The following is a 26,113-nucleotide window of genomic DNA, read 5'->3' as shown; positions in this document are numbered from 1 at the left end:
TTCCGCAGCCTCTTATCTGCCGCCTACGTGGACACAAAGGGCGAGTTAGCAAAGCAATAAACTGCTTCTTTTCTGCCCCAAGAAAAATAGAAGGCGTATATCACACGTCCCTTGAACGGATTTAACAGGCCCGACTGGTTTGGCTAGGCACTTATTTGTGGATGGGGAAATCACTGCAATTTTGCGCTATTCGACCCATTTTAGACACGCTTCCAATCCCAGGTTCCCAATGACATGGAGTTTCAACAGCCTAACAAACGATCAACGCAACAAATAGTTTTAAAACAGAAAAGGGAGAGGGGAAAAAAAATAAGTTTCATCATCTCGTAAACACTGTCCATCTGCACTAGGGGGGGAAAAAAGCATTTTGAGGCTACCATTAAATCTGTAAGCCTATTGAATTGATAGGAATAGCTTTCACACCTGGGAAAAAGAAGAGGGGGATTTTTATCTGCGGAAAAATTAAGCTCCAGAAGATTCAGGAACTTGGTTCCACAGTTTAGACACATCATAAAATCCCAATTAAAAAAAAAAGGGATTTCTCAATACATTTCCACCACTGAGCAGGGTCTGAATATAACTTAACATCATTTACATGTGGTTTTTTTCCCCCCCCCTCCATAATAAATTAAAACTAAGCACTTCTCTTGGGTCACTTCTTCATCCTCCAAAATTGCAGAAATGCTCTGGATAGCTGTCCAGAATAATCAGGGTAAAATAATTAGGAATTTGGATCTGCACAACTAACCTACATAGGTATACTCCATTTGAAAAAAGACCTGGTTTCCCTGAGGCTGAATATAAACCACAGGGGATAAGAGAAACAGCATTAAACCGTGTTTTAAAACAATCTCGCCCCTTCCGCTGACGGTAAGAAATAAATTGATTTCATTGTTTTGTTTTGTTTTACATTTTTTCAAGCAGAGTATCAAAAAGATGCTTCGACGTACTAGTTTTTTTTTATCTTATAAAAATAGAGAAAAATATATTTTGGAGCCAATTAATTCTAAACAAACAGCAGCCAATCTGAAAAAGGGACTACTGTTAAAAACCATTAGATAAGTCAGTGTTTCTCAACCTTGGTAACTTGAAGATGTCCGGATTTCAACTCCCAGAATTCCCCAGCCAGCATTCGCTGGCTGGGGAATTCTGGGAGTTGAAGTCCAGACATCTTCAAGTTGCCAAGGTTGAGAAACACTGAGATAAGTTACAGGTTATTCTTAATATTTTTTTTAAAAAAAAGCACTGGATTCCAGAGATTATTCACTTTTCTAGCCTTTTTTTTTTTAATTAAGAGTTTTGCTAGAGGCTTTTAAGAAAAGCCAGTCCTTCTTCCCTATCTCAAAGTTAAAATGTTTTGTTTGTCTCTCGCACACAACTAGTAAACGCAATCCAAGGAAAATTCCATTTTTAGTGCTGCTTTGACAATTGAAACCTGTTAATTTACTAGCACTGGTCATCCAAGTTAATGGCTAAGAGCACAAAGGCCACAATTATTATTATTTTTTTCCCCCCTTACCCAACACTTTGCACATCCTATTCAGAAAACTTAAATTTCCCAAGTCCTTTTGGGACTTGTGAAGACAGGCCCGTGAATCTGAAAATTATCATTTTCTGTCTCGGGACGCTGAAGTTTTCAAAGTTGCACACGCAGCTTATTCATCTACCTTTCTATTCTACCCTTCCTGCCCCCCGATAACTTTACACCTTGTTTTTTTTTCTATCAAAGATAAAATTACAGACCAAAAGTTCCTGGCTGCCACAGCGCTTGAGAACAAAATACAAGTAGATTTGTCTTGGGACAACCTTGGATTCTTCTCCAGCTCGGTGGGGGTGGAAAAGACCACTGAGAAAGTCCGTGGTTTCCGTGCCCCGTGTCCATCCATCCGCGTTTCCTCAAGTCTTCCCCTCCGCGAGTCGGTTTATAAGAGCAGCGGCGTTCTTTCGCCCGCCGCCTGCTCTTTCTGGAAGAGGTCCTTGATCTGGGACAGCTGGTTGAGGATCCTCTCTCTCAAGGGAGGGACGTGGTGGCTGGGATCCAAGACGTTGGTGACTCTGCGCTCTCTCTCACGCTTCCATAGCCGATACGGGTGTGGCGGGAAAGGAGCCTCGTGTCTTTCTCGGCGCAACTGGACAGTGATTCCCCCGAGGGCTAGCATCGTCCAAACGGCCAGGAGGATAATATCTACAAGAGGAAGCCGCGCAAGAGTTAGAACAGTGATGGCAAACCTACGATACACGGAAGTGGCATGCAGAGCCATCTCTGCGGCACACGAGCCATCGCCCGTTGCTCTTCCGGGTTCCGGTGCACTGGCCAGCTTGTCTTCATGCGCGCCAGAAACCAGAAAAGTTTGGTTTTCTGCATGCACACACCAGGCGGCTGCTCCTCCAGTTTCTGGCAAACATGCGCGCATGGACCCTCCTGTTTTGGGACTTGGTGCTGAAAAGATTTGCCAGCACTGAGTGATAATGTTTCCACCTCCCCTTTTAAGGTCAAAGGTCCATTTGTTTATCTAGCCCAAACCAATGCAAACCGGCGGCACAGCGCCTCCAACTTCCTCGGTTTCCCCTTGAAGACTTTTGGCTTCTCATCCAAGAAGCTTCTCTGCTAAAAGGTTGGGCTCAATTGTGGTTGTACTTTAGCTGACTGTGATCTGCAGTTCAGCGGTTCAAATCTCACCGGCTCAAGGTCAACTCAGCCTTCCATCCTTCCGAGGTGGGTGAAATGAGGACCCAGACTGTGGGGGCAAGTTGCTGACTCAATTTGCTAAAAAATTTGCAAACCGCTTAGAGAGGGCTGAAAGCCCTATGAAGCGGTATATAAGTCTACTGCTATTGCTATTGCTAATCCTCGTTCTCTTTTCTGTTTATAGGAAGGTTGTCCACCAAAATCAGCTTTCGAAAGCTAACCAATAAGAGAACGCTCAAATTACGAAACACCTAAATCTACTAGGCTCCACTATGGATGATTTTATTTATATATATAAAATGTATGTATGTATGTATGTATACATACATACATACATACATACATACATACATACACACATACACACACACATATATATGTATTGTGTCACAACCCCTGGTATGCCCAAATACCTATTTCCCTGGCCTAGCTGATAAAGGAGGAGAGCCTGTGGCTTAGTGGCTAGTGGCTAACACAACTGCCTAATATGTAATACAGCACAGGTTCAAATCCCAGTAAGGGTATGGCTAGCTGATGAGAGCTAAATAGCTTGAAATAGATCTATACTAGTCTCCTTTTATTTGTTTATCAGCACAAATTCAACATACATACATACATACACACACACACACCATTTTCAGGCTGTTTTTCCAGTCAAAATCGGCTTGAAAACAGCCCAAAAACCGCCCCACAAACAGGCCATTTTTCAGGCAGTTTTCCATTGTTTTTAGGGTAAAAAAACCAGTCCCCAAATGGCCTGAAAAATGCCCACAAAACAGGCTGGTTTTGGGGGTGTTTTCTGGTCAAAATACCAGCTTCTCCCTCTTGCAGCCAGCTGTCCTAGTTCGTTCTCGTTCTCTCCGTCTCTTTCTCATTCTCTCATTCTCTCTCCCTTTCCCTCCCTCTCTCCCTCTCTTGTTCAAGCTAAGTCCATCTTCACTGCTTCCATTATTTCCCCTCAACTTCCATTGGTTCTCCATGGTCTTGCTCCAGGAACCCAACTTCCCCCCTTCTCAAAGCTTACCATTAGGTTGGAAGGGCACGCTGGTGTACGTTCTGTTGAAGTCTTCGTTCAGAATCCGCCGGAGGAGATCTATGCCGATGTAAGAGAGGCTGGTGTAGATGTAACACGCCGTGACCAACACGATGGTGTAGGAACCGACAACCGCACACGTCAAGATGTTGAGCTAAGAGAAAGAAGGCAACATACTTCTAAGACCAGTGTCCATCTTATTTGACCATGGAAGGAGAGCCATCCAAAGTATATACTGGTGCCAGATTTCACCTGGAGATTTACACTTGCACAGTTCAACAGAGGCAAAATTAACCAATTTTTCAACTAACTAGGTTTCCAGATTATGTTTTAAGAGTCCTTCGACTTACATGCTTTCATGCTGATGAAACTGCGAGGTCGAAATCGCGCGAACGAATGCGCGCAGAAGCGCACCGACAACAGCGCACCGACAAAAGCACGCCTTCAACAAACAATAACAACCTAATAACCCTAACCCTAAACTTAACCCTGAACCTAACCCTGACCCTAACCCTGAACCTAATCCTGAACCTAACCCTTACCTTAACTTAAATCGCGCTTTTGTGGGCGCGGTTTTCTCGGCGCGTTGTTGTAGGCGCCTTTGTGACATCGCGGTTTTCGCACTGAGGTTTTGTCGGCGCTCTTTTGTCGTGCACGCATTTGTCGGGTCACGCAATTGGCAAGCCATACCCAGGTGCAGTAAGTTAAAATACTCTCTATGGGGCAGCGGTAGAAGATCTCCAGCAGTTTTCAATCAGTTGTTGTTTCCTGAGAAGTTTTCAGGTCGTATCACCTCTGCTGGGCTCTTTTGACCCAACGTGAGGTGCCCCAGGTCAGGTCCTCTTTTTATGACAACGCCCAGAAACTTAAAACCAACGGGCTTTTTAAGAGCAGTTAAGAGCCAGCGTGGTCAAACCACAAGGCCAAAGGTTGCTCAAGATAATTCAGTCCTCGCGTCTCCTTCACCTCCAAGCCCAGGAAAAAATCAAAATCCACGTTCAACCGTTCAAAGTAGTACTTACAACTCTGGGGCAGCAGACAAAAACGACGGGAATCACCAGGGCAACGCAAGTGAAGGTAACCCAGAAAACAGTATTGTCCTGAAAAATCCGATAATCTCCTGGAAGGAGGAAAAATAATTTAAAAAAAAGATTTGTAACCTGGCCGAAATGTTTGGGAACTAATTTTTTTTTAATGTATAACTAGCTGATAACCCAGCTCTGCCCGGTATTTATTTATCCCAACAACCCTCCTTCCATAAACATTGCCGCAATTTCTAATGTTAGATTTTCCCCCTTACCAGAGGGAGCGCCCTTGTGGAGTGCCGTGAAGCCGTTACCATGGCAACTCCACAGTGCTGTACAGTAGAAGCCATTTGAAGGCAGAACGGTAGAAGCCATTTTAAGAGACAACAGGCTGTATCTTAGCAGAACAAACACCCCAAGGGACGTTGGGGGTGTCTTAACCCCACAATATTTGTTTCCAAAGGGTAAGTAATCTGTGTACCAGATTTGGTTGAAATTGCTTAAGGCATTCCAGAGTTATGCTGGAACACACACACGCATACACAGCCAGATGATTGATAGATAGATAGATAGATAGATAGATAGATAGATAGATAGATAGATAGATAGATAGATAGATAGATGATAGAGAGAGATTAGATAGATAGATAGATAGATAGATAGATAGATAGATAGATGATAGATTAGATAGATAGATGACAGAGATTAGATAGATAGTAGATAGATAGATAGATAGATAGATAGATAGATAGATAGATAGATAGATAGATAGATAGATAGATAGATAATAGATAGATAATAGACAGACAGACAGACAGACAGATAGATAGATAGATAGATAGATAGATAGATAGATAGATAGATAGATGATAGAGAGAGAGAGAGAGAGAGAGATAGATGATAGAGATTAGATAGATAGATAGATAGATAGATAGATGATAGAGATTAGATAGATAGATAGATGATAGAGATTAGATGATAGATAGATAGATAGATAGATAGATAGATAGATAGATGATAGAGAGAGATTAGATAGATGATAGAGATTAGATAGATAGATAGATAGATGATAGATAGATAGATAGATAGATAGATAGATAGATAGATAGATAGATAGATAATAGAGGATAGATAGATAGATAGATAGATAGTAGATAGATAGATAGATAGATAGATAGATAGATAGATAGATAGATAGATAGATAGATAGATAGATATAGATATAGATATACACTGAAGATGGCATTTAATTTCATTGAACGAGGTGCAATGAAAAAGTAAACTAAACTAAATTAAATGCCAAGCTCAGAGAACAAATCACTGCCAAAATCTAAAACTGGAGCTACAAGTGTTTTTTTTAACTATTCCTCTTCTCGGGGGTTCAGATTTCAGTGGGTACCAGAGAAGGGTTTCTCCCACTTACCTACAGGAGTGAAGAAAAGTGAAGACGACACAAGAGCCCCCAGCACTGCTCCTACAATTAGCATACACGGGATCACCAGGCCAAACAGCCACCACGATCCTACTAAGAGGAGGGCTCCAATGATGCCAGCTGTTGCAGTAAGACCCAGGGTGGCTGGAGGAAGCAAGGGGTGGAGGGAGGAGGAGATAATCAAGAATGTAAGGGAACTATGATTTATTGGGGGGGAAACAATACTAATCGTAATTGAACATATACTGTACAATGAAAGCGAGGTATTTAGTTATACTAGATGAAAAATCTGAGATGGTAAATGTTATTCGAGAATATGGATGTTAAAACACCTGTAACCAAACGACATGCTGTATGTGATGATGCTTTTTTTTAATGTTTTTTTTAATTGTTGTCTGTATGTGTTGTCTGTGTAATAAAAATAAAAATGTATAAAAAAAATAAAATTCAACTCACCGTCATAGCTGATCGCCAATGTTTTAGTAATGACGATGAAGAAAAAGAAAGCCGTAAAGATAAACCCATTAAAGAATAAACCTAAAAGGGAGGGAAATTAAATTAAAACAGAATGTTAAGATATACAGATAACTTAACACAGTGTTTCTCAACCTTGGCAACTTGAAGATGTCCGGACTTCAACTCCCAGAATTCCCCAGCCAGCGAATGCTGGCTGGGGAATTCTGGGAGTTGAAGTCCGGACATCTTCAAGTTGCCAAGGTTGAGAAACACTGACTTAACATGTTAAGATATGTTGAGATATACAGATACAGGTGGACTTAAAACTACATCTGAGCCCAAAATATTTGTTGCTACGCTACAACTGTAAAAGCTTCAACTTTTTAAAAAGCTTCTTCCTTTCACTTTCCAAAAAAGCATTTCAGTTTTTGCTCTCCCATCACAACAATTGCATCTGTTGTGCCACGGTGGCGCAGGTGGTTAGAGTGCGGTACTGCAGGCTACTTCTGCTGCCTGCCGGCTACCGGCAATTTGGCAGTTCGAATCTCACCGGGCTCAAGGTTGACTCAGCCTTCCGTCCTTCCGAGGTGGGTAGAATGAGGACCCAGATCGTTGGGGGGGCAAGAGGCTGACTTTGCAAACTGCTTAGAGAGGGCTGTAAAAGCACCGTGAAGCGGTATATAAGTCTAAGGGCTATTGCTCTCTCTCAGCTTTCATCAGCTTTTCCCCAAAATCTTAACCGCATTTTAGTTTGCTCTTCCGGATTTTTATATTTATATCTTTTTACAGATATATTCTGTATTGGTTCTTTGTTGTAAACTGCCCAGCGTTGAACAGGAGATGAAAGGACAATTAAACAAATAAACCCACACAGTGAGGTGGCAAAAACGCAGTCCACCACCAACTTTTCTTGCAAGATAAGGAGAAGACAATCTTGGAAAACAGAAGTTGCAAAAACAGACATTGACTAGGGGTGTAACTTGAGAAGAGCTCACTCTACAGATAGAAAGGCCCACACAAGTTCACAAGGCATGGCACTGGCATCTTGTAATATATATATATATATATATATATATATATAAAAGGCAAATAGCACTCACTCATCACAAAATCTCAAAAACCATAAAGCCTACAAACTTGAAATTTGGCACGTATGTTCGTCTTGGCTTCTAGGTGCTCCCTAAGAAAGGATTTTTCAAAATGACCACCAGATTATTAGTGTTTTTTTATACAGTAACTAACACACTCTGATGCTAAGGAGTTCTACTCCCCCTCCTCACCTGAAAATAACTCTGTTCCAACTGCCAGTTGCCTTATATTAAAATGCTCTGATGCTATGGAGGTAGACATTCTACTCCCTCTCCCCACCTGAAAAGAACTCTGTTCCAACTGCCAGTTGCCTCACATTCCGTTACCTCAGTTGACACTGGCAGACGTTCCACTCCTTCACTCAGGAGTGGTCTGGGGCTCCTTACAGTACTAAATGTCGGTACCTCACCAAAATGTCTATGCTTTCGACCTATGGAACCGCTTCCGGACTGAAGGCGGCGGGAGCGATATTCCCTTATGTGTTTCAATCACTGACCTCCACTGAGCCAACAGATTGTGAACTAAATTTATCCTTCATTGTCCACATAGTTTCATCGCGAAGCACGGGTATCCAGCTAGTCTCTTTATATTTATCTAACTGGATACAGTGACAAACCTTGATGGAACTGGGGTGCCAACATTTAAAAGACCATATATTTCTGAATCCTTTTTCATTAAAAAAAAAAAAGGATCTTCTCACCACAACAATAATGAAACGTTTTCTGGATTAAAAGAGCCAAGGTGGTGCAGTGGTTAGAGTGCAGTACTGCAGGCCACTTCAGCTGACTGTTATCTGCAGTTCGGCTGTTCAAATCTCACCGGCTCAGGGTTGACTCAGCCTTCCATCCTTCCGAGGTGGGTAAAATGAGGACCCGGATTGTTGTTGGGGGCGATATGCTGACTCTGTAAACCGCTTAGAGAGGGCTGAAAGCCCTATGAAGCGGTATATAAGTCTAACTGCTGTTGCTATTGCTATTAAATTGAGAACCGTGTGCCACATTTTTTTTTGGTTCAAAACGTTGAGCCGGGCTCCAAATTCTAGACTTCTTCATCAATGAAACGATTCCAGAGTATTGACACCAAACAAGACTAACCCTGATGGGACCGGTTTACCCCTGAATCAAGCACCCCTTCTAACGGTACCTGTTTTCCAGAATCTGTGTCCGAGGAAGCAGATAAAGAGACCGAGACAAGCCAAATTGCTGAAAAATATTTTGGTGGACAACCTTCCTGTAAACAGAAAAGAGAACGAGGATTAGGCTGCCAGTTTATAATCGCGCCCTCTCGTCAACAGATACGGCTTCCCCTCATCAGCTAAGAGAGGAAGACCCCCCCCCCTAGAGTAAACAAGGGTGGGCTGTAGAAGGATTATGTTCTGACATAATCAAACCCTCGGTAATTGAAGCAATGATTCCTTTATTAGGAGTGCCGGCAGCAAACAGTTTCTCTCTCACCGCAGGCTAATAAGTCCATCTGGCCAGAAGATGAATAGTTGTCTGCCACATCTATTCATCTCCGCCCCCTGCCTTTTATCCCCCAAAGTTAGGGAAGGGATTCACTAGCAGCGGTGGTGGGTTGGGTTTTCCATCCCAAGAACCGGCCAATAGATTTCCACTGCTCTCCTCTCCTCTGCCTTCTGCGCATCCGTGTGTCAGGCACTGGACCCAGCTGTTCCTCCTCTTCCTCATCAGCCACACCCCCTGTCTTTTATCCCCAGAGCTAGGGTGGGGCTTCCCTAGCAGTAGTGGCTCTTCCATCCCAAGGACCGGCCCATAGATTTCCATTGCTCTCCTCTCCTCTGCCTTCTGCGCATCTGTGTGTCAGGCACTGGACCCAGCTGTTCCTCCTCTTCCTCATCAGCCACACCCCCTGTCTTTTATCCCCAGAGCTAGGGTGGGGTTTCCCTAGCAGCGATGGCTCTTCCATCCCAAGGACCAGCCCATAGATTTCCACTGCTCTCCTCTCCTCTGCCTTCTGCGCATCCGTGTGTCAGGCACTGGACCCAGCTGTTCCTCCTCTTCCTCATGAGCCACCTCCAGACCCGTGGGCTGTTGACTCTCCATTTGAGGGCTGACAGATGGACTAGGCTCCGTCTCCATCTCTCTCCCATTCTCTCTCTCTCCCCCCCCCCCCTCTCTCAACATACATCATTGGTTCTCAACCTGTGGGTCGGGACCCCTTTGGGGGTTGAACGACCCTTTCACAGGGGTCGCCTAAGACCATCGGAAAACACATATTTCCGATGGTCTTAGGAACCGAGACACCAATTTTATGGTTGGGGGTCACCACAACATGAGGAACTGTATTAAAGGGTCGTGGCATTGGGAAGTTTGAGAACCACTGACATACATCATGGTCTCAAGAGGCATCTACCGCAAAAGAGGTGTAGAAAAGGGGAGGGGTTTTCACTCCATGGCGGTGGCTGCCATTTTGACATTTTTGGTCCCCCCCCCCGTAGAGGCCTCTACACAACCCCGGATGCTCCGTTGACTTACTAAAGGTGTAGCAGTTGTTCACCAAGGCAGAGAGACTGCAGGCATAGGTGTGAACGGGCACGTATGCAGCTGAAGTGTTCCACTTAGGATCTCTCACGATGACATTGTAGATCACGCCTTGTCCGGGAAGTGACGAGAAGTAGAGGTCAGTTCTGTCTTGGCTGGTTAAGGTCATCATCTGGGAGGACATAAAGAAATAGATGGCGGATGAAGAAACATGAGTCACAGGTCCTATGTATGTATGTATGTATGTATGTATGTATGTATGTATGTATGTATGTATCTATCTATCTATCTATCTATCTATCTATCTATCTATCATCTTGTCTGTCTATCTATCTATCTATCTATCTATCTATCTTAACATATCTTAATATATCTTAATATATCTTAATCTATCTATCTATCTATCTATCTATCTATCTATCTATCTATCTATCTATCTATCTATCTTATCTGTCCATGCATCATCTTTTAATCAATCTATCAATCTATCAATCTATCAATCTATCAATCTATCAATCTATCAATCTATCAATCTATCAATCTATCAATCTACCAATCTATCAATCTATCTATCCATCTATCTATCTATCGTCTATCATCTATCGTCTTGAGTATCTATCTTCTATCTATCATAGATAATGATGGGTGGATAATAGATGGATGGATATCTATCTATCTACATCTATCCACCCATCTGTCTATTTATTTATTAAATCGATTTATAGGCCGCCCAATCCCAGAGGATTATTATCTACCTTCATCTATCATCTATCTATCTATCTTATCCATCAATCAATCAATCATAATGAGTGGATAGTAGATAGATTGATAGATAAGATTAGATAGATAAGATTAGATAGATAGATGGATGGGTGGGTGGGTGCGTGGGTAGGTAGGTAGGTAGGTAGGTAGGTAGGTAGGTAGGTAGGTAGGTAGATAGATAGATGATAGATAGATGATAGATAGATAGATAGATAGATAGATAGATAGATGATAGATAGATGATAGATAGATGATAGATGATAGATAGATGATAGATAGATAGATGATAGATAGATGATAGATAGATGATAGATAGATAGATAGATAGATAGATGATAGATAGATAGATAGATAGATAGATAGATAGATAGATAGATAGATAGATAGATGATAGATAGTTTATAGATGGACAGACAGACAGGTGGATAGATGGAGATTTATCTCTCTTCTTCTATCCACCCATTTGTCTGTCAGTCTGTCTGTCTACCTCTATTTATATCCATCCATCCATCCATCCATCCATCCATCCATCCATCCATCCATCCATCCATCCATCTATCTATCTTTCTATCTAGGGTATGTCTAATGACAACCGGATCAAAAGATTCCCACTGGGGGGAAAAACCTGAACTAGTCATGTGACAGCGTGCCTAAGATGCCCCTCGTCTGTAGCACGAAAACCAGGGTGACTTACTTTCGATCCGTGCGCCTGGATGCTTTGAACCTCAGACATTCTCCTCATATGGCTCACAAATGTCGCTTCAGACAAATCGTTCTCGGGCAAAAAATACTGGTAGACATCATAAGAGAGTCTCCACCTGGAATCCAGACCGGTTCCCGAATCACAAGACGGTGGGTTTGCCCCTCTGAATAATAGAAGGAAATTGTGGAGATGGTTTGGATGGAGAGCCACATCTTCATGCCACGCCCCCAAAGTGTTTAAACTCTTGTTCTCCTCCCTACCGTGTCACTTAAAAGAATAATTTCAGTCAGAGAAAGAAACTTATCGACCTCAAGAGCATTTCAGCATCTGGAAATACACACAGTCTCAAACCTAGTTAGAACTTGGACAAGAGAACATGAGAAAACGCCAGTGGGTGGACTAGATACCATCTTTTTCTAAGACGCACCTTCCTCCCCCCCACTAAAAGAGGGTGAAAATTTGGGTGCATCTTATACACTGAATGTAGCCCAGTGGTGGGTTTCAAAAATTGTTCAAACCTACTCTGTGGGCGTGGCCTCCTTTGTGGGAGTGGCTTGCTGCCCATGTGACCGGATGGGAGTGGCTTGCCGCCCATGTGACCGGATATGAAGATGCCGACAACACTTGTCAGAACCACCTTAAATCACCTCACACACAGCACTGGCATGCATAAGAATAGGATGTAAACTTGTTTTTTAAAAGGCATCTTTGATTTACGTTAAAACAACTTCAACACACGCAATGTTCTGATTGCACCACAAACGCAGTAGTCATCCTTACCTTTCACAGAGGCACTGAGTTTTATAAATAGGAGCAGGATAGTGAGGAATAATCATATCCAAGGACCAGTGGTGGGTTTCAAAAAGGTTTGGAAGCTCTTCTGTAGGTGTGGCCTGCTTTCTGGGTCCACTGGTGGAACCTCTTCTAACCGGTTCGGTAGATTTGACGAACCGGTTCTACCGAATAGGTGCGAACTGGTAGGAACCCACCTCTGATGTAGCCCCATCCACCAATCGGCCCCCACTCTTTGGCCTCTGCCTCCCAGCAATTTACCTCCTTGCAGCAAATGGGGAAAATGGGGCTTGTGGAGGCTGCAATAGGCTATGGCAATCCCTGCAGCCTGAAACAGCTGATGATCGGGAGGCCACTGGTGAAACTGAAAGTGAAACTGGCTGTTTGCTCCAGGAGGCAAATTGGTGGGAGGCAGATTTATTTTTCTTGTGCTAATCAGGCTGTTTGCTGTTTGCTGCAAGGAGGCAAGTCAATAACTATAAATGCCTAAAGAATGTTCGAATGATTAGACTTATTTTTTAAAGACTGATTTATTATTGTTCTAGACAGCTGAACAAAATGAAGAAGCTTTTAAAAATAAATGCTTGATCTGAAGAGGCCCAGTGCTATTGTATCTTCTTTTAAATAGGGGAGAATAACGTATACTTCCAGAAAGCACATCAATTTTAACAGCATCTGTACAAGTATAGTTTGAAATGTTAACACTACAAACATTGTCTATCATCTGGACTGTTTGCTGTTTATTGCAAGGAGGCAAATTGCTGGGAGGCAGATATTTTTTTCTTGTGCTAATCAGGCTGTTTGCTGTTTGCTGCAAGGAGGTAAGTCAACAACTATAGATGCCTATAGAATGTTCAAATTATGAGACTTATTTTTTTTTAAAGACTGCTTTATTATTATTCTAGAAAACTTAACAAAATGGAGAAGCTTTCTAAAATAAATGCTTGATCTGAAGAGGCCCAGTGCTATTATTTTAAAAAGTGCTATTCTTTTAAATAGCAGAGAATAACGTATACTTCCAGAAAGCCACATCAATTTTAACAGCATCTGTACAAGGATAGTTTGAAATGTTAACACTACAAACAGTGTACATTGTCTGTACTGTTTGCTGCTTATTGCAAGGAGGCAAATTGCTGGGAGGCAGAAGCAGATTTTTCCCCCTTGTTTTCCTCCCCAAAAGCTAGGTGCGTCTTATATTTTGGAGCGTCTTGTATTCTAAAAAGTACGGTAAAAGACAATGGGAAGCCACTTCTGAACCACTGCAAAACATTACAAGGACGTACTGTATATGTCCATGAGTTACTAAGAGCCAAGGTGGCGCAGTGGTTAAATGCAGCACTGCAGGCTACTGCTAGATCAGCAGTTCAGCGGTTCAAATCCCACCGGCTCAGGGTTGACTCAGCCTTCCATCCTTCCGAGGTGGGTAAAATGAGGACCCGGATTGTTGTTGGGGGCAATATGCTGACTCTGTAAACCGCTTAGAGAGGGCTGAAAGCCCTATGAAGCGGTATATAAGTCTACTGCTATTGCTATTGCTATTGCTACCATGTGGTACCTCAATTTGAGGGACAATTTCAACCATGTTGTAATACAAGCGCCGCAACTCCAAGTTGCAAACCTAAGCCTCAAAAGTGCTGAGAAGCGTAATTCAGTCACATTTGTAAAAAACCACAGATTCACACCTTGGATAATCGACTTGTAATTTGCTGCTGCACCTTGTGTAATTAAGTTGCGCGTTGATGCTACAAGCGTAGTAAAATTAACTGGGAAATGATGACTCTTTCTGACTTAATGGCGGCAAATCTTTTAATAGTTGAAGGAGGAGTGCTGAGAAGGGCAACGAAGTTGATGAGGGGACTGGAAGCTAAAACACAAGAAGGACGGTTGCAGGAATTGGGGATGTCTAGTTTAGTGAAAAGAAAGACTAGGTGTAACATATAGCAGTCCTCCAGTATCTAAGGAGTTACCACAAAGAAAAGGGGTTCAACCTATTTTTCCAAAGCACCTGAGGACAGGACAAGAAGCAATGGGTGGAAACTAATCAAGGAGAGAAGCAACTTAGAACTGGAACTAAGGAGAAATTTCCTGGCAGCGAGAATAATTAACCAGTGGAACAGCTTGCCACCAGAAGTTGTGAATGCCCCAACACTGGAAGTCTTTAAGAAGATGCTGGATAGCCATTTGTCTAAAACGGTATAGAGTTTCCTGCCTAGGCAGGGGGTTGGACTAGAAGACCTCCAAGGTGTCCCTGTTGCATTTCTTAAAGAAATTGACTCCATTTTGTCCCTGGCCTTCTTTACAACGGTGTCTTCCTCCCTGTAGTCGACTCTTGCAAAGATTGAAATTATCTACGGGAAGATCTGAGTCCCATCAACAGGCCTTTCAAAGGCTTCCAAGGAATCTGAGGAGCTGAACGTCCCCACCCAAAAATTGTTATTCGCAATGACGACGGTGCCCAGGCGTTATCCAGCCCCAAAGCGTATTGTATTATGTACTATTCCGTTAATATGGAAGACCTCACCTGAGGAATAGCCTCACCCAATCTCAGTTAAATTGCAAATTCATTTTGAAACATCTTTAAACTTTAGACTGTGTCAACCTCTGTAAATATTTAAAGGATTATATATATCCATTTCTACAGATATATATAAATGCCCAGACTTCAGTCTTCTCGGTGAAAGCCCACCCTTTTTGAGATAGCTATTCAGTTTCTGTTTCCTTACTAAATTTTTGAAGAATTGTAAAACCAGAGCTCAGCCGAGGGGCCTTTAGGAATAAATAAGATCTCGCTGCCCCTAACAGTGACCGATCAGATTGGTTATTATAAGTGCATTAATCGATCTTTGCTTTTAGTCTTAGGAGGTTAATATTTTAAGCTGTTGCTTCTCCAGAAATGAAGGGGCATCTGAGCTAAAATAAAATGTAATAAAATAATAAAATAATATAAAATAATATAAAATAATATAAAATAATATAAAATAATATAAAATAATATAAAATAATATAAAATAATATAAAATAATATAAAATAATATAAAATAATATAAAATAATATAAAATAATATAAAATAATATAAAATAATATAAAATAATATAAAATAATATAAAATAATATAAAATAATATAAAATAATATAAAATAATATAAAATAATATAAAATAATAATATACAATAATAATATCAAAGGCAGGGGGCGGAGATGAATAGATGTGGCAGAGGAGAGGAGAGCAGTGGAAATCTATGGGCCGGTCCTTGGGACAGAAGAGACATCGCTGCTAGCAAAGCCCCACCCTATCTCTGGGGATCAAAGGCAGGGAGCAGAGATGAAATAAATGTGGCAGAACAACTATTCATCTCCCTGTCGGACAGACTTGTCAGCCTGCGGTGAGAGAGAAACTGTTTGCCGGGGCTGCCGGCGTTCCTAATAAAGGAATCTTTGAGTTAACTTTGTCGTGTTTGGAGAGCTGGGTCGGAACAAACAGCTTTTCCTTAACTTTCTGTGATTCCTCGCTATAAAAAGCCACCAGGCCTTAAGATGCGCCTCTACCATCATCCACAATCTTCCTCTGGGGTCTGTTTCTTTCACATAAGAACAATAACCAGCTTAAACCTACCTCGCGTAGCCCAGATTGGCTGGAGCAAATATAACGTGGGTCTCAGCCAGGTTATAGTCTAGATAGAGGTTGGGATCCGTTTCCAAATCAAATTCCAAGTTGCATCCACCGGGTATCGGATCTGGGCAGAACGAAATCAAAATAAACTCAAGAGACAGATGTGGGGAAAAAAAGAGCCGAGGTGGCGCAGTGGTTAGGGTGCAGTACTGCAGGCCACTTCAGCTGACTGTTATCTGCAGTTCGGCGGTTCAAATCTCACCGGCTCAAGGTTGACTCGGCCTTCCATCCTTCCGAGGTGGGTGAAATGAGGACCCAGACTGTGGGGGCGATATGCTGACTCTGTAAACTGCTTAGAGAGGGCTGAAAGCCCTATGAAGCGGTATATAAATCTAACTGCTATTGCTAAAATGAAACAACATTTTGCCCACTGCTTTTGATAATAATAAGATGGCGGGCAACTGGGTGGGATTCAGCCCAAGCTGAAGACAATATACAGCCGTGGATACAGATGTTTATAGCTGTGAATTGGACGGATATATAAGGTAGTCCTTCACTTACAGCAGTGGTTCCCAAACTTGGCAACTTTAGGACTTGTGGACTTCAACTCCCAGAATTCTCCAGCCAGAACTGGCTGGAGAATTCTGGGAGTTGAAGTCCACAAGTCTTAAAGTTGCCAAGTTTGGGAACCACTGACTTACAGTAATCCATTTAGTGGCTGCTCGAAGATACAATGTCATTGAAAAACGTGGATTATGGCTGTTTTTCACACTTATAACCGTTGCAGCATCCACCCCCATGTGACCAAAATTTGCCCGTTTGGCAACTGACTCGTATTTGTGATGGTTGCAGTGCCAGGAGGTCATGTGATCAAAATTCAGATGCTTGGGAAACTGGTTTCGTACTTATGACCCCTGCTGCGTCCCAAGGTTACGTAGTCCCTTTTTGCCACCTTCTGACGAGCAAAGTCAACGGGGAAGCCAGATTCGCTTAAAAGCCAGCTTAACAACTATGGCAATTCGCTTAACAACTGCAGCAAGAAAGGTCGTAAAATGGAGCAAAATTCACTTGACAGCCATCTTGCTTAGCAACATAAATTTTGGACTCCGTGGGGATAGGTGGAAGGATGGATGGATGAAGGATGGATTGATGGATGGATAGATGGATGAGATGGATGGAATGGGATGGATGGATGGATGGATGGATGGATGAGGGGTGGATGGATGAATGAGGGATGGATGAGATGGATGGATGGATGGATGAGGGGTAGATGGATGATGGATGAATGAGATGGATGGATGGATGAGGGGTGGATGGATGAGCGATGGATGAGATGGATGGATGAGGGATGAATGGATGAGATGGATGGATAAGGGATGAATGGGATGGATGAGGGATGGATGGATGGGATGGATGGATGGATGGATGGATGGATGGATGGATGAGGGGTGGATGGATGGATGAGGGATGGATGAGATGGATGGATGAGGGATGAATGGATGAAATGGATGGATGAGGGATGGATGGATGGGATGGATGAGGGATGAATGGATGAGATGGATGGATGAGGGATGGATGGATGAGGGATGGATGGATGCATGGATGGATGGATAAGATGGATAGATGGGATGGATGGATGAGATGGATGGATGGATGGGATGGATGGATGGACAGATGGACGGACAGACAGACATATGAAAGATATAGATACTGTATGATAGAGAGAGAGAAAGAGGGGGAGGGAGGGAGATAATGGATAGACTGATAAATAAATATAGACAGGGATAATAGAAAACTGACAAATGCAGATATAGGCAGGCATAGATAGATAGAGATGACATAATTTGACACAGACAGAGAGATCCACCGTGCTATGATGGCCACATTCTGAGGTTGAGTCTTGGACCATCTAATGATGTCCTCCAAACATCTGATCCCATAAGGATGGCGGAAACGTTTATTCCCTTTCGTCTGAACCTTAGCTGCCGGCAAAGGCCAAACTTACCCTTTTCGGTGTAGGGCAGGGAAACCGCCGTGCTCAGCACCTGATCCGTACCCACCGCTCGCACATACCATGTGCACACCGTCTGTTCAGGTCGAAGCACCGAAACTAAGCCTCGGTCTACTCCGGTTCCCGAGTCGCCGGGAGAAGGTTCCTACAGAAGCAAAAGAAAACATTGCGCCTTGTCCAGATATAAAAGATTTTCAATTTTAATTTTCTTCTCCTGGGTCTCTACGTGGCTTTAGCAAACGGGGTTTTGTTCACGATACCTTCTCAAAGGAGACGGTGACGTTTTGGTGGTGGGCGTGGATTTGAAAGAGGACGACCGTCACATTATCGGCAATGTTCCTCAAGACGGCTTCAGCTGGGACACTTCCATTCAACAAGAAATTCCTGAACTTCCCCAAGGAAAAGTCCAGAAGGCCTGCTGTAAAAAGGGGGAAAGAGACTCTTTAAAAAAAAAACAGTTTATGTACATATTTTCACATTACATCCATGCGTCCAGTTTTGGTCGCCACGATGTAAGAAAGATGTGGAGACTCTAGAAAGAGTGCAGAGAAGAGTAAGAAAGAGGATTAGGGGACTGGAGGCTAAAACATATGAAGAACGATTGCAGGAACTGGGTATGTGTAGTTTAATGAAAAGAAGGACCAGGGGAGGCATGATAGCAGTCTTCCAATATCTAAGGGGCTGCCCCAAAGAAGAGGGAGTCAAGCTATTCCCCAAAGCACCTGAGGGCAGAACAAGAAGCAATGGGTGGAAGTTAATCAAGAAGAGAAGCAACTTAGAACTAAGGAGGAATTTCCTGGTAATGGGAACAATTAATCACTGGAGAAATTACCTCCAGAGTTGTGAATGCTCCAACACTGGAAGTTTCTAAGATGTTCGACATTTGTCTGAAGTGGTATAGCCTGAGCAAGATGTTGGACTAGAAGACCTCCAAGGTCCCTTCCAACCCTGCTCTGCTATTCTATTCTATTCTTCTATTCTATTCTTCTATTCTATTCTATTCTTCTATTCTATTATATTCTTCTATTCTATTCTATTATATTCTTCTATCCTATCCTATCCTATCCTATTCTTCTATTCTATTCCTTTCTTTCCTTATTCTATTCTATTCTTCTATTTTATTCTTCTATTCTATTCTATTCCTCTATTCTTTCCTTATTCTATTCTATTCTATTCTTCTATTCTATTCTTCTATTCTATTCTTCTATCCTATCCTATCCATTCTATTCTGCATTATATTTTCTATTCTATTCTATTCCTATTTTCTTTTCTATGCTCTGCTCTGCTCTGCTATTCTTATTCTATTCCTATTCATTCTTATTCTATTCTATTCCTATTCCCATTCCATTCTATATTCTATTCTGCATTATATTTTCTATTCTATTCTATATATTCTATTCCTATTCCATACAGTAACAGAGATTGCAGCATTCTTGCAACGAGGACTTTAAGGGGGGTAAAAAAAATATCCCCTTTGTAATAAAACCAGACTGTCTCCGACAGAGCAAACACAGGCGTGCCACTGATGGAGCAACAGGTCAGATTGGGTGGCCAACTGATTCATGCGCTGTGTACACAAGTCGTACAGAGCACACAGGTTATGTTGGTGAGCAGTGGAGAGCCAGGCAGGATGGCTCCTGAGCTAACTCGCAATCCTCCTCCTGTCCAGTCTGGGGAAGGAAGGAAGGAAGGAAGGAAGGAAGGAAGGAAGGAAGGAAGGAAGGAAGGAAGGAAGGAAGGAAGGAAGGAAGGAAGGAAGGAGAATGTTTCTGCAGCTAAATTTAATTAACACACATGATAAAGAAGATTTCTCTCTCTCTCCATAATTATGGCGGAAAGCATCCAGTGTTAATTAGATTGGAAAACGCGAGAAAGCCAAGCAGAAGGAAATAGCATCCCTGGGAGAGAACAGAAGAGGAGAAGGACAGGAAAAACTCACCCGCACGCTCATTTTTGCATTTGTGCCTTAAGCTAAACCCAGATAGTCCTCAACGTATGACCCCCCCCCAACGGAGCCGGGCATTTACGTTGCTAAGCGAAATATTTCTTAGGTGAGTTTGGCCCCGTTTTATGACGTTTCTCGCCAAAGGGAATCACAGTAATTGTTTAGCGATTCTGGCTTCCCCGTTGACGGAAGTTTGCAAAAGGGGAATCACACGCCCACAAGGCCCTGCGACCGCCATAAACACCAGCCAGTTGCCAAGCGTCCGAATTTGGATCACGTGACCGTGGGAAAGCTGCAACGGTCATAACTGTGGATGAACTGGCCGTAAGTCACTCATCTCAGTGCCGTTGTAACTTTGAACGGGCCACTAAATGAAATGTTGTAAATCCAAGACTTTACCTACAGTATATACTACGCCATTGCAACTTTGGCTGGAGGAAAAGACTGGCATCGAATTTTCTATGCACGACTACAGCAATTGTGTAAACAGGGAGTACGTACAAAATTGTTACTGCACTCAAAAGCAAGCCAGGTCACTAGGCCGAAATAACGCTGCCATCACCGGTCCAGATAGTTCTGGACTTACAACTGTTAGTTTAGTGACTATTCACACTTACAACGGCACTGAAAAATGTGACTGGTGGCCGTTTTCCTTTTGGCCAATGGAGAATATTCCTAATATTCCTAATATTCCTTAGAACGGCTCTTCAAATTGTAGTCTGGTTTTCACAGCAGCCCATGTGCCAGATATGCGCAATTCAGCAAGGAAAAACCAGGAAGATCGGCAGGACTAGTGATTGGGACCGATAATTAAATTGGACGCAGTGGCTCAGTGGCTAAGGCACTGAGCTTGTCAATCAGAGAAGTTGCAGTTCGACGGTTCAAATCCCTAGCGCCGCGTAACGGAGTGAGCTCCCGTGACTTGTCCCAGCTTCCGCCAACCTAGCCGTTGGAAAGCACGTCAAACATGCAAGTAGAAAAATAGGAACCATCTTTGGTGGGAAGGGAACAGCGTTTCCATGCGTCTTCGGAGTTGAGTCATGCCGGCCACATGACCACGGAGACGTCTTTGGACAGTGCTGGCTCTTCGGCTTTGAAACGGAGATGAGCACCGCCCCCTAGAGTCGGGAACGACTAGCACATAGGTGCGAGGGGAACCTTTAATTTTACCTTACTTAAACTGGGGGCTAAGAAACATCTCATGCTCCGCGAAGGCCAACAACTCCCTCAGGAAAAATAAATGTTCATTTTGCTGAGAAAGCCAGGAACAAACTCCACTGTTACCAGAACCCATGACTCAAATGACAAGGGGCACATGATGCATTCTTTCATGGCCCACAATTCCCATGACTGCTTCATTTCCTCTGGAAGCAACCTCATTTGGGAAGGCCGACACCCCTCAACTTTTCATCTTGGTCCAAAATTATTATTTTATTAGCTATCGGGGCTTGGTGGTTTTAACAACGACGCACCCAATACAAGTTTTTCTGCTTCCATCTTGCAGCAGAAAGTTTTGTTTTTCCTCCACTCTGCTACATATAGGTGGGCCTCGACTTATGACCGCAATGGAGCCCGACATGCTTCTTGTCAAGTGAGAACTTGTTAAGTGAGTTTTGCCCCCTTTTAACAACATTTCTCGCTGCAGTTGTTTTTTGCTGTTTTTCGCTGCAGACAAAACAATTACTATGGTACCAATACCTGCCTTCCATTGAGGACCTGTATAGAGAAGGTTCCACCACAAATCCGCGAAGCCCTTATCCGCGGAGACATAAGCGCGAAGACTAATTCGCGCCGTTCTAAGCGCTAAGGAAAAACACGACCCTACCGCGATGACATAATCGCGGAGGGCAAAATCGCGCATTCCCAAGCACTCAGTACCCTAACCCTAACCCTAACCCTAAACTTAACGCTAAACCTAACGCTAAACCTAACTCTAACCCTAACCCTAAACCTAACCCTAAACCTAACCCTAAAACAAACCCCTAAACCTAATCCTAACCCTTACCTTAATTGAAGTCGGCTTTCTGCCGCGGCGCCGTTTTAAAGCGCCCTTCTGTTGCCGCGCTGTTGTCACGGCAGTGATGACGCGTGGTGATGATGTCGCGGCTTTAGCGCCACGATTTTATCACCGCGATTTTGACTAGCGCGGTTTTGTCGTGCCACGTATAGAGAACAAGTCAAAAAAAGGGGCTGTGAAAGTATCTACAGACCCCTCACATCCTGGACGTAAATTGTTTCAACTCCTACCCTCAAAACGACACTATAGGGCACTGCACACCAGAACAACTAGGCACAAGGACAGGTTTTCGCCCCCAAAAATGCCATCACTCTGCTAAACAACTAATTCCCACAACACTGTCAAATTATTTACTAAGTCTGCATTACTATTACTATTAGTCTTCGCATTGTTCCTATCACCCGTCTCCTCCCACTTATGACGGTAACCTTGTTGCTTGTATCCTTACGATTTATATTGATTGTTTACTAGCATGATTTGATTGCTGATTTGTATCCTCTGACTATCATTAAGTTTTGTACCTTGTGATTCGTGATGAATGTATTATCTTGTCTTTTTATGTACATCGAGAACATCTGCACCAAAGACAAATTCCTTGTGTGTCCAACCACACTTGGCCAATAAAGAATTCCATTCCATTTTATATTCTATTCTATTCTTTCCTGATTCTATTCTATTTTATTAATTCTATATTTTATTATTTTATTCCATTCCATTCCATTCTATATTCTATTCTATTCTTTCCTGATTCTATTCTATTCTATTCTATTAATTCTATATTTTATTATTGTATTCCATTCCATTCTATTCCCTACTCTACTCTATTCTATTTTATTCTATTTTATTCCATTCCATATTCTATTCTATTCCATTCGATTTTATATTCTATTCTATTCTTTCCTGATTCTATTCTATTCTATTAATTCTATATTTTATTACTGTATTCCATTCCATTCTATTCCCTACTCTACTCTATTCTATTCTATTTTTCTATTTTATTCCATTCCATTCCCTATTCTATTCTATTCCATTTTATATTCTATCCTATTCTTTCCTGATTCTATTCTATTCTATTCCATTCCATTTTATATTCTATCCTATTCTTTCCTGATTCTATTCTATTCTATTAATTCTATATTTTATTATTGTATTCCATTCCATTCTATTCCCTACTCTACTCTATTCTATTCTATTCCATTCCATTCCCTATTCTATTCTATTCCATTCCATTTTATATTCTATCCTATTCTTTCCTGATTCTATTCTATTCTATTCTATTAATTCTATATTTTATCATTGTAGTCCATTCCATTCTATTCCCAACTCTATTCTATTCCATTCCATTCCATTCTATTCAGTGAATCACCACGGTTGATAAGATAGTAACTTGGTTCGTAGGTGAGTCTGGCTTCACCACTGCTTGTCTGAAGGTCACAAAAAGGGCTCACGTAACGCTGCAACCGTCATAAATATGAGCAAACGTTGGCCGTACGCATCTAAAATGGCCATAAATTGCTTTTTTCCCCAGTGCCGTCGTAACTTTGAACGGTCACTAAATGAACTGCTGTAATACGAGGACTCCCTGTATCAGGAAGGAGGGGATCACAGACTTCTGCCCTCTGCTTCCTTTCTCAAGACGTTCCGAACCACAAACTAGCCAAGCGTGTTTCAAGCCTGCAATATTGTCTCGCAAGGGCCTCGGTTGCCAAGCCACAAGCTTTAATTAATTGAACTGGATTCACGCTTAATCACGCTGTCCCCGGAACAGAGACTCCTTAAGCCTGCGGGTAGGTTCAAAGCGTGACTAAGCCCCGTGTCAACTCCTCACATGCTCTTTGGATGCCTGCTCTGCTCTCCTACAATTGGTCTCCTCAAATTGAAGGCATCAAGTTGAAAAGCAGGGGGGGGGGGGGAACAACTACCAGCAGTCCTTGGTGCTCTCTGAGCTTGGTTGTTTCCTTGCATTTCATTTCATTACTAGCACTGATGATGTTACCTAGCTGGGTCATGAAATGTCTGCAGGAAAACCACCAGGCTCAGAGAGCACCAAAGACGCCCCAGTTGTCCTCCTCTTCCTCCTCCTCTTCCTCCTTCTCCTTCTCTTCTTCCTCCTCTTCCTCCTCTCTGCAAATCCCTCTCCCTTCTAGCACTGATGATGTTACCTAGTTGGGTCATGAAACGTCTGCAAGAAAACCACCAAGCTCAGAGAGCACAAAGGACCCCACAGTCCTCCTCTTCCTCCTCCTCCTCCTCTTCTTCCTCCTTCTCCTCCTCTTCTTCCTCTTCCTCCTCCTCTCTGCAAATCCCTCTCCCTTCTAGCACTGATGATGTTTCCTAGTTGGGTCATGAAACATCTGCAAGAAAACCACCAAGCTCAGAGAGCACCAAGGACCCTTCATTTCAACCTTAAACTACGAACATTCTCCTTTACTGATAGCAGAGAGATAAAAAAAATGCACACACGCACCCCGATCAAACACACAAACGTTACTTATTATCCAAGCACCGACATCCCTTTATTTGTTTATTTTTTCCCACCAGCCGCCTCTTTGCACTCCTTAGAGACCTGTTGCATAATCTACAAAAAACAAGATTTTTGGGGGGAGAGACACCTCCTTGTAGCAAGGTTTGGCTTCTTTTGCACACACACCCCTTTTTGGGGGAGGGCAGGGGAGCGTTCCGGGGGGGGTGTTCCCCAGATACCTTCCTCTTTGATTCCCCCTTTTACCCCGCAAATTCGGGGCAGCGGAATCAGAACCAGGGCCGCTTTTGCAAAGGGAAACCCTTCTCCAAGAAGGAACACTTCCCCAAGACCCCCAAGGCTTTTTTGGGTAGGGGGAACCCCCCCTCCAAAAGGGGAGCCTCTGCGCGCATTGAGCACAGGTTGGAGAGCAGCGCTGCGCTTTTACGCAGAGGAGCATCCCCGGTTCTGGCTTTCCAAACCCCCCAGAGACCCCCCACCTCATTTCTCCCTTGCAAGGCCCGGCTGGTTCTCACCTGCGGGGGGCTCCTGCGCCCCTTCCCCCGCGCCCAGCAGCGCCCAGAGCAGGAGGCAGGCGGGCAGAAGCATGATGCCCATAAGCCCCAGCTTTGGCTTCTCCGCTGGGAAAAGCAAGCGAAGCAAGTAGGGAGGGCCACTCGCAGCCCTCCCCGCGCGTGGAGATCCCGGGACTGCTCCGCTTAGCCCAGCCCAGGCGCAGCGCCCAGCCTCTCTTGCCAAGCGCGCCCGGGGGACGCCCACGCGCGTGGCCGAGCCCGCTGCTGCTTTTTTCCGGGCGTTTGCGCACGGGGCGCAGCCGGTTCCTCCTCTCGCTTCTGCCCCGGGTTTGTTTCTGCAGTGGGAAGGCGGGGGGGACGGGGACGGACGACTTCGAGGAGGAAGAAGGGGTGTTTTTGGGGAGGGGGGGGCGTTGGAGGTTGCCGTGGGAGGATGGAGGGTCTCCCTGCGTGGAACCCCCCCGGTGGGCTTGGAGCTCTGCCAGCGTCCCCTGCCCCGGTGGGGGGGAGAAGGAAGAGATTGAACGCCGGAGGAGGAGAAAGAGAAGACATACAGAGGATTGGGGGGGGGGGGAGAGAAATGAAACTGGAGAAGGAGAAAGGGAAGGAGCGGGTAAATTGGAGAAAGAAAAGTTAAAGGGGAGAAGGAGAAAGAGAAGAGGAGAAGAGAAGATAAAGAGGAAAAAGGGGAAGCGAAGCAGAAGAAAGAGAAGGAGTAGGTGAGCTGGAGAAAGAAAAGCTAAACAGGACAAGGAGAAAGAGAGAAGAGGAGAAAGAGGGATAAAGGAGAAGAGAAGCAGGAGAAAGAGAAAGAATAGGTAAGCTAGAGAAAGAAAAGTTAAAAGGGGACAAGGAGAAAAAGAAGAGGAGAAGAGAAGATAAAGAGGAAAAAGGGGGAAGCTAAGCAGAAGAAAGAGAAGGAGTAGATGAGCTGGAGAAAGAAAAGTTAAAGGGGACAAGGAGAAAGAGAGAAGAGGAGAAAGAGGGATAAAGGAGAAGAGAAGCAGGAGAGAGAGAAGGAATAGGTAAGCTGGAGAAAGAAAAGAAGTT

At 43.4% G+C, this 26,113-nt stretch overlaps 1 protein-coding gene across 1 annotated transcript; it reads right to left on the bottom strand.

Moving 5' to 3' along the window:
- Positions 1-1,198: 1,198 nt before the first annotated feature.
- TM7SF3 (transmembrane 7 superfamily member 3) lies at positions 1,199-25,238 on the bottom strand. Its single transcript, XM_087722369.1, has 12 exons — positions 25,064-25,238; positions 18,365-18,522; positions 18,099-18,249; positions 16,097-16,217; positions 11,682-11,853; positions 10,220-10,397; positions 8,868-8,954; positions 6,636-6,716; positions 6,171-6,323; positions 4,745-4,842; positions 3,714-3,876; positions 1,199-2,185 (listed from the first exon to the last, which is right to left on the bottom strand). The coding sequence occupies exons 1-12, from the start codon at positions 25,143-25,145 to the stop codon at positions 1,923-1,925; spliced, it is 1,707 nt and encodes a 568-aa protein (XP_087578495.1). The 5' UTR covers positions 25,146-25,238; the 3' UTR covers positions 1,199-1,922.
- Positions 25,239-26,113: the final 875 nt, after the last annotated feature.

This window comes from Thamnophis sirtalis, unplaced genomic scaffold, assembly GCF_051295495.1.
Source record: "Thamnophis sirtalis isolate CommonGarterSnake01/CBP01778 unplaced genomic scaffold, rThaSir2_p1.2 scaffold_9, whole genome shotgun sequence".
Lineage (NCBI taxonomy): Eukaryota > Metazoa > Chordata > Lepidosauria > Squamata > Natricidae > Thamnophis > Thamnophis sirtalis.
Note: the sequence above shows the minus strand (reverse complement) of the source record. Positions and strands in the feature narration are given on the sequence as shown.

Excerpts from the sequence above, each read along its gene's own strand:
- TM7SF3 (XM_087722369.1), bottom strand. The coding sequence starts at position 25,145 with ATGGGCATCATGCTTCTGCCCGCCTGCCTCCTGCTCTGGGCGCTGCTG. Across the intron at positions 16,218-18,098 it reads CCTGCCCTACACCGAAAAGG|ATCCGATACCCGGTGGATGC; the intron begins GTAAGTTTGGCC and ends CGTTCTGCCCAG. Across the intron at positions 10,398-11,681 it reads TCCAGGCGCACGGATCGAAA|ATGATGACCTTAACCAGCCA; the intron begins GTAAGTCACCCT and ends ATGTCCTCCCAG.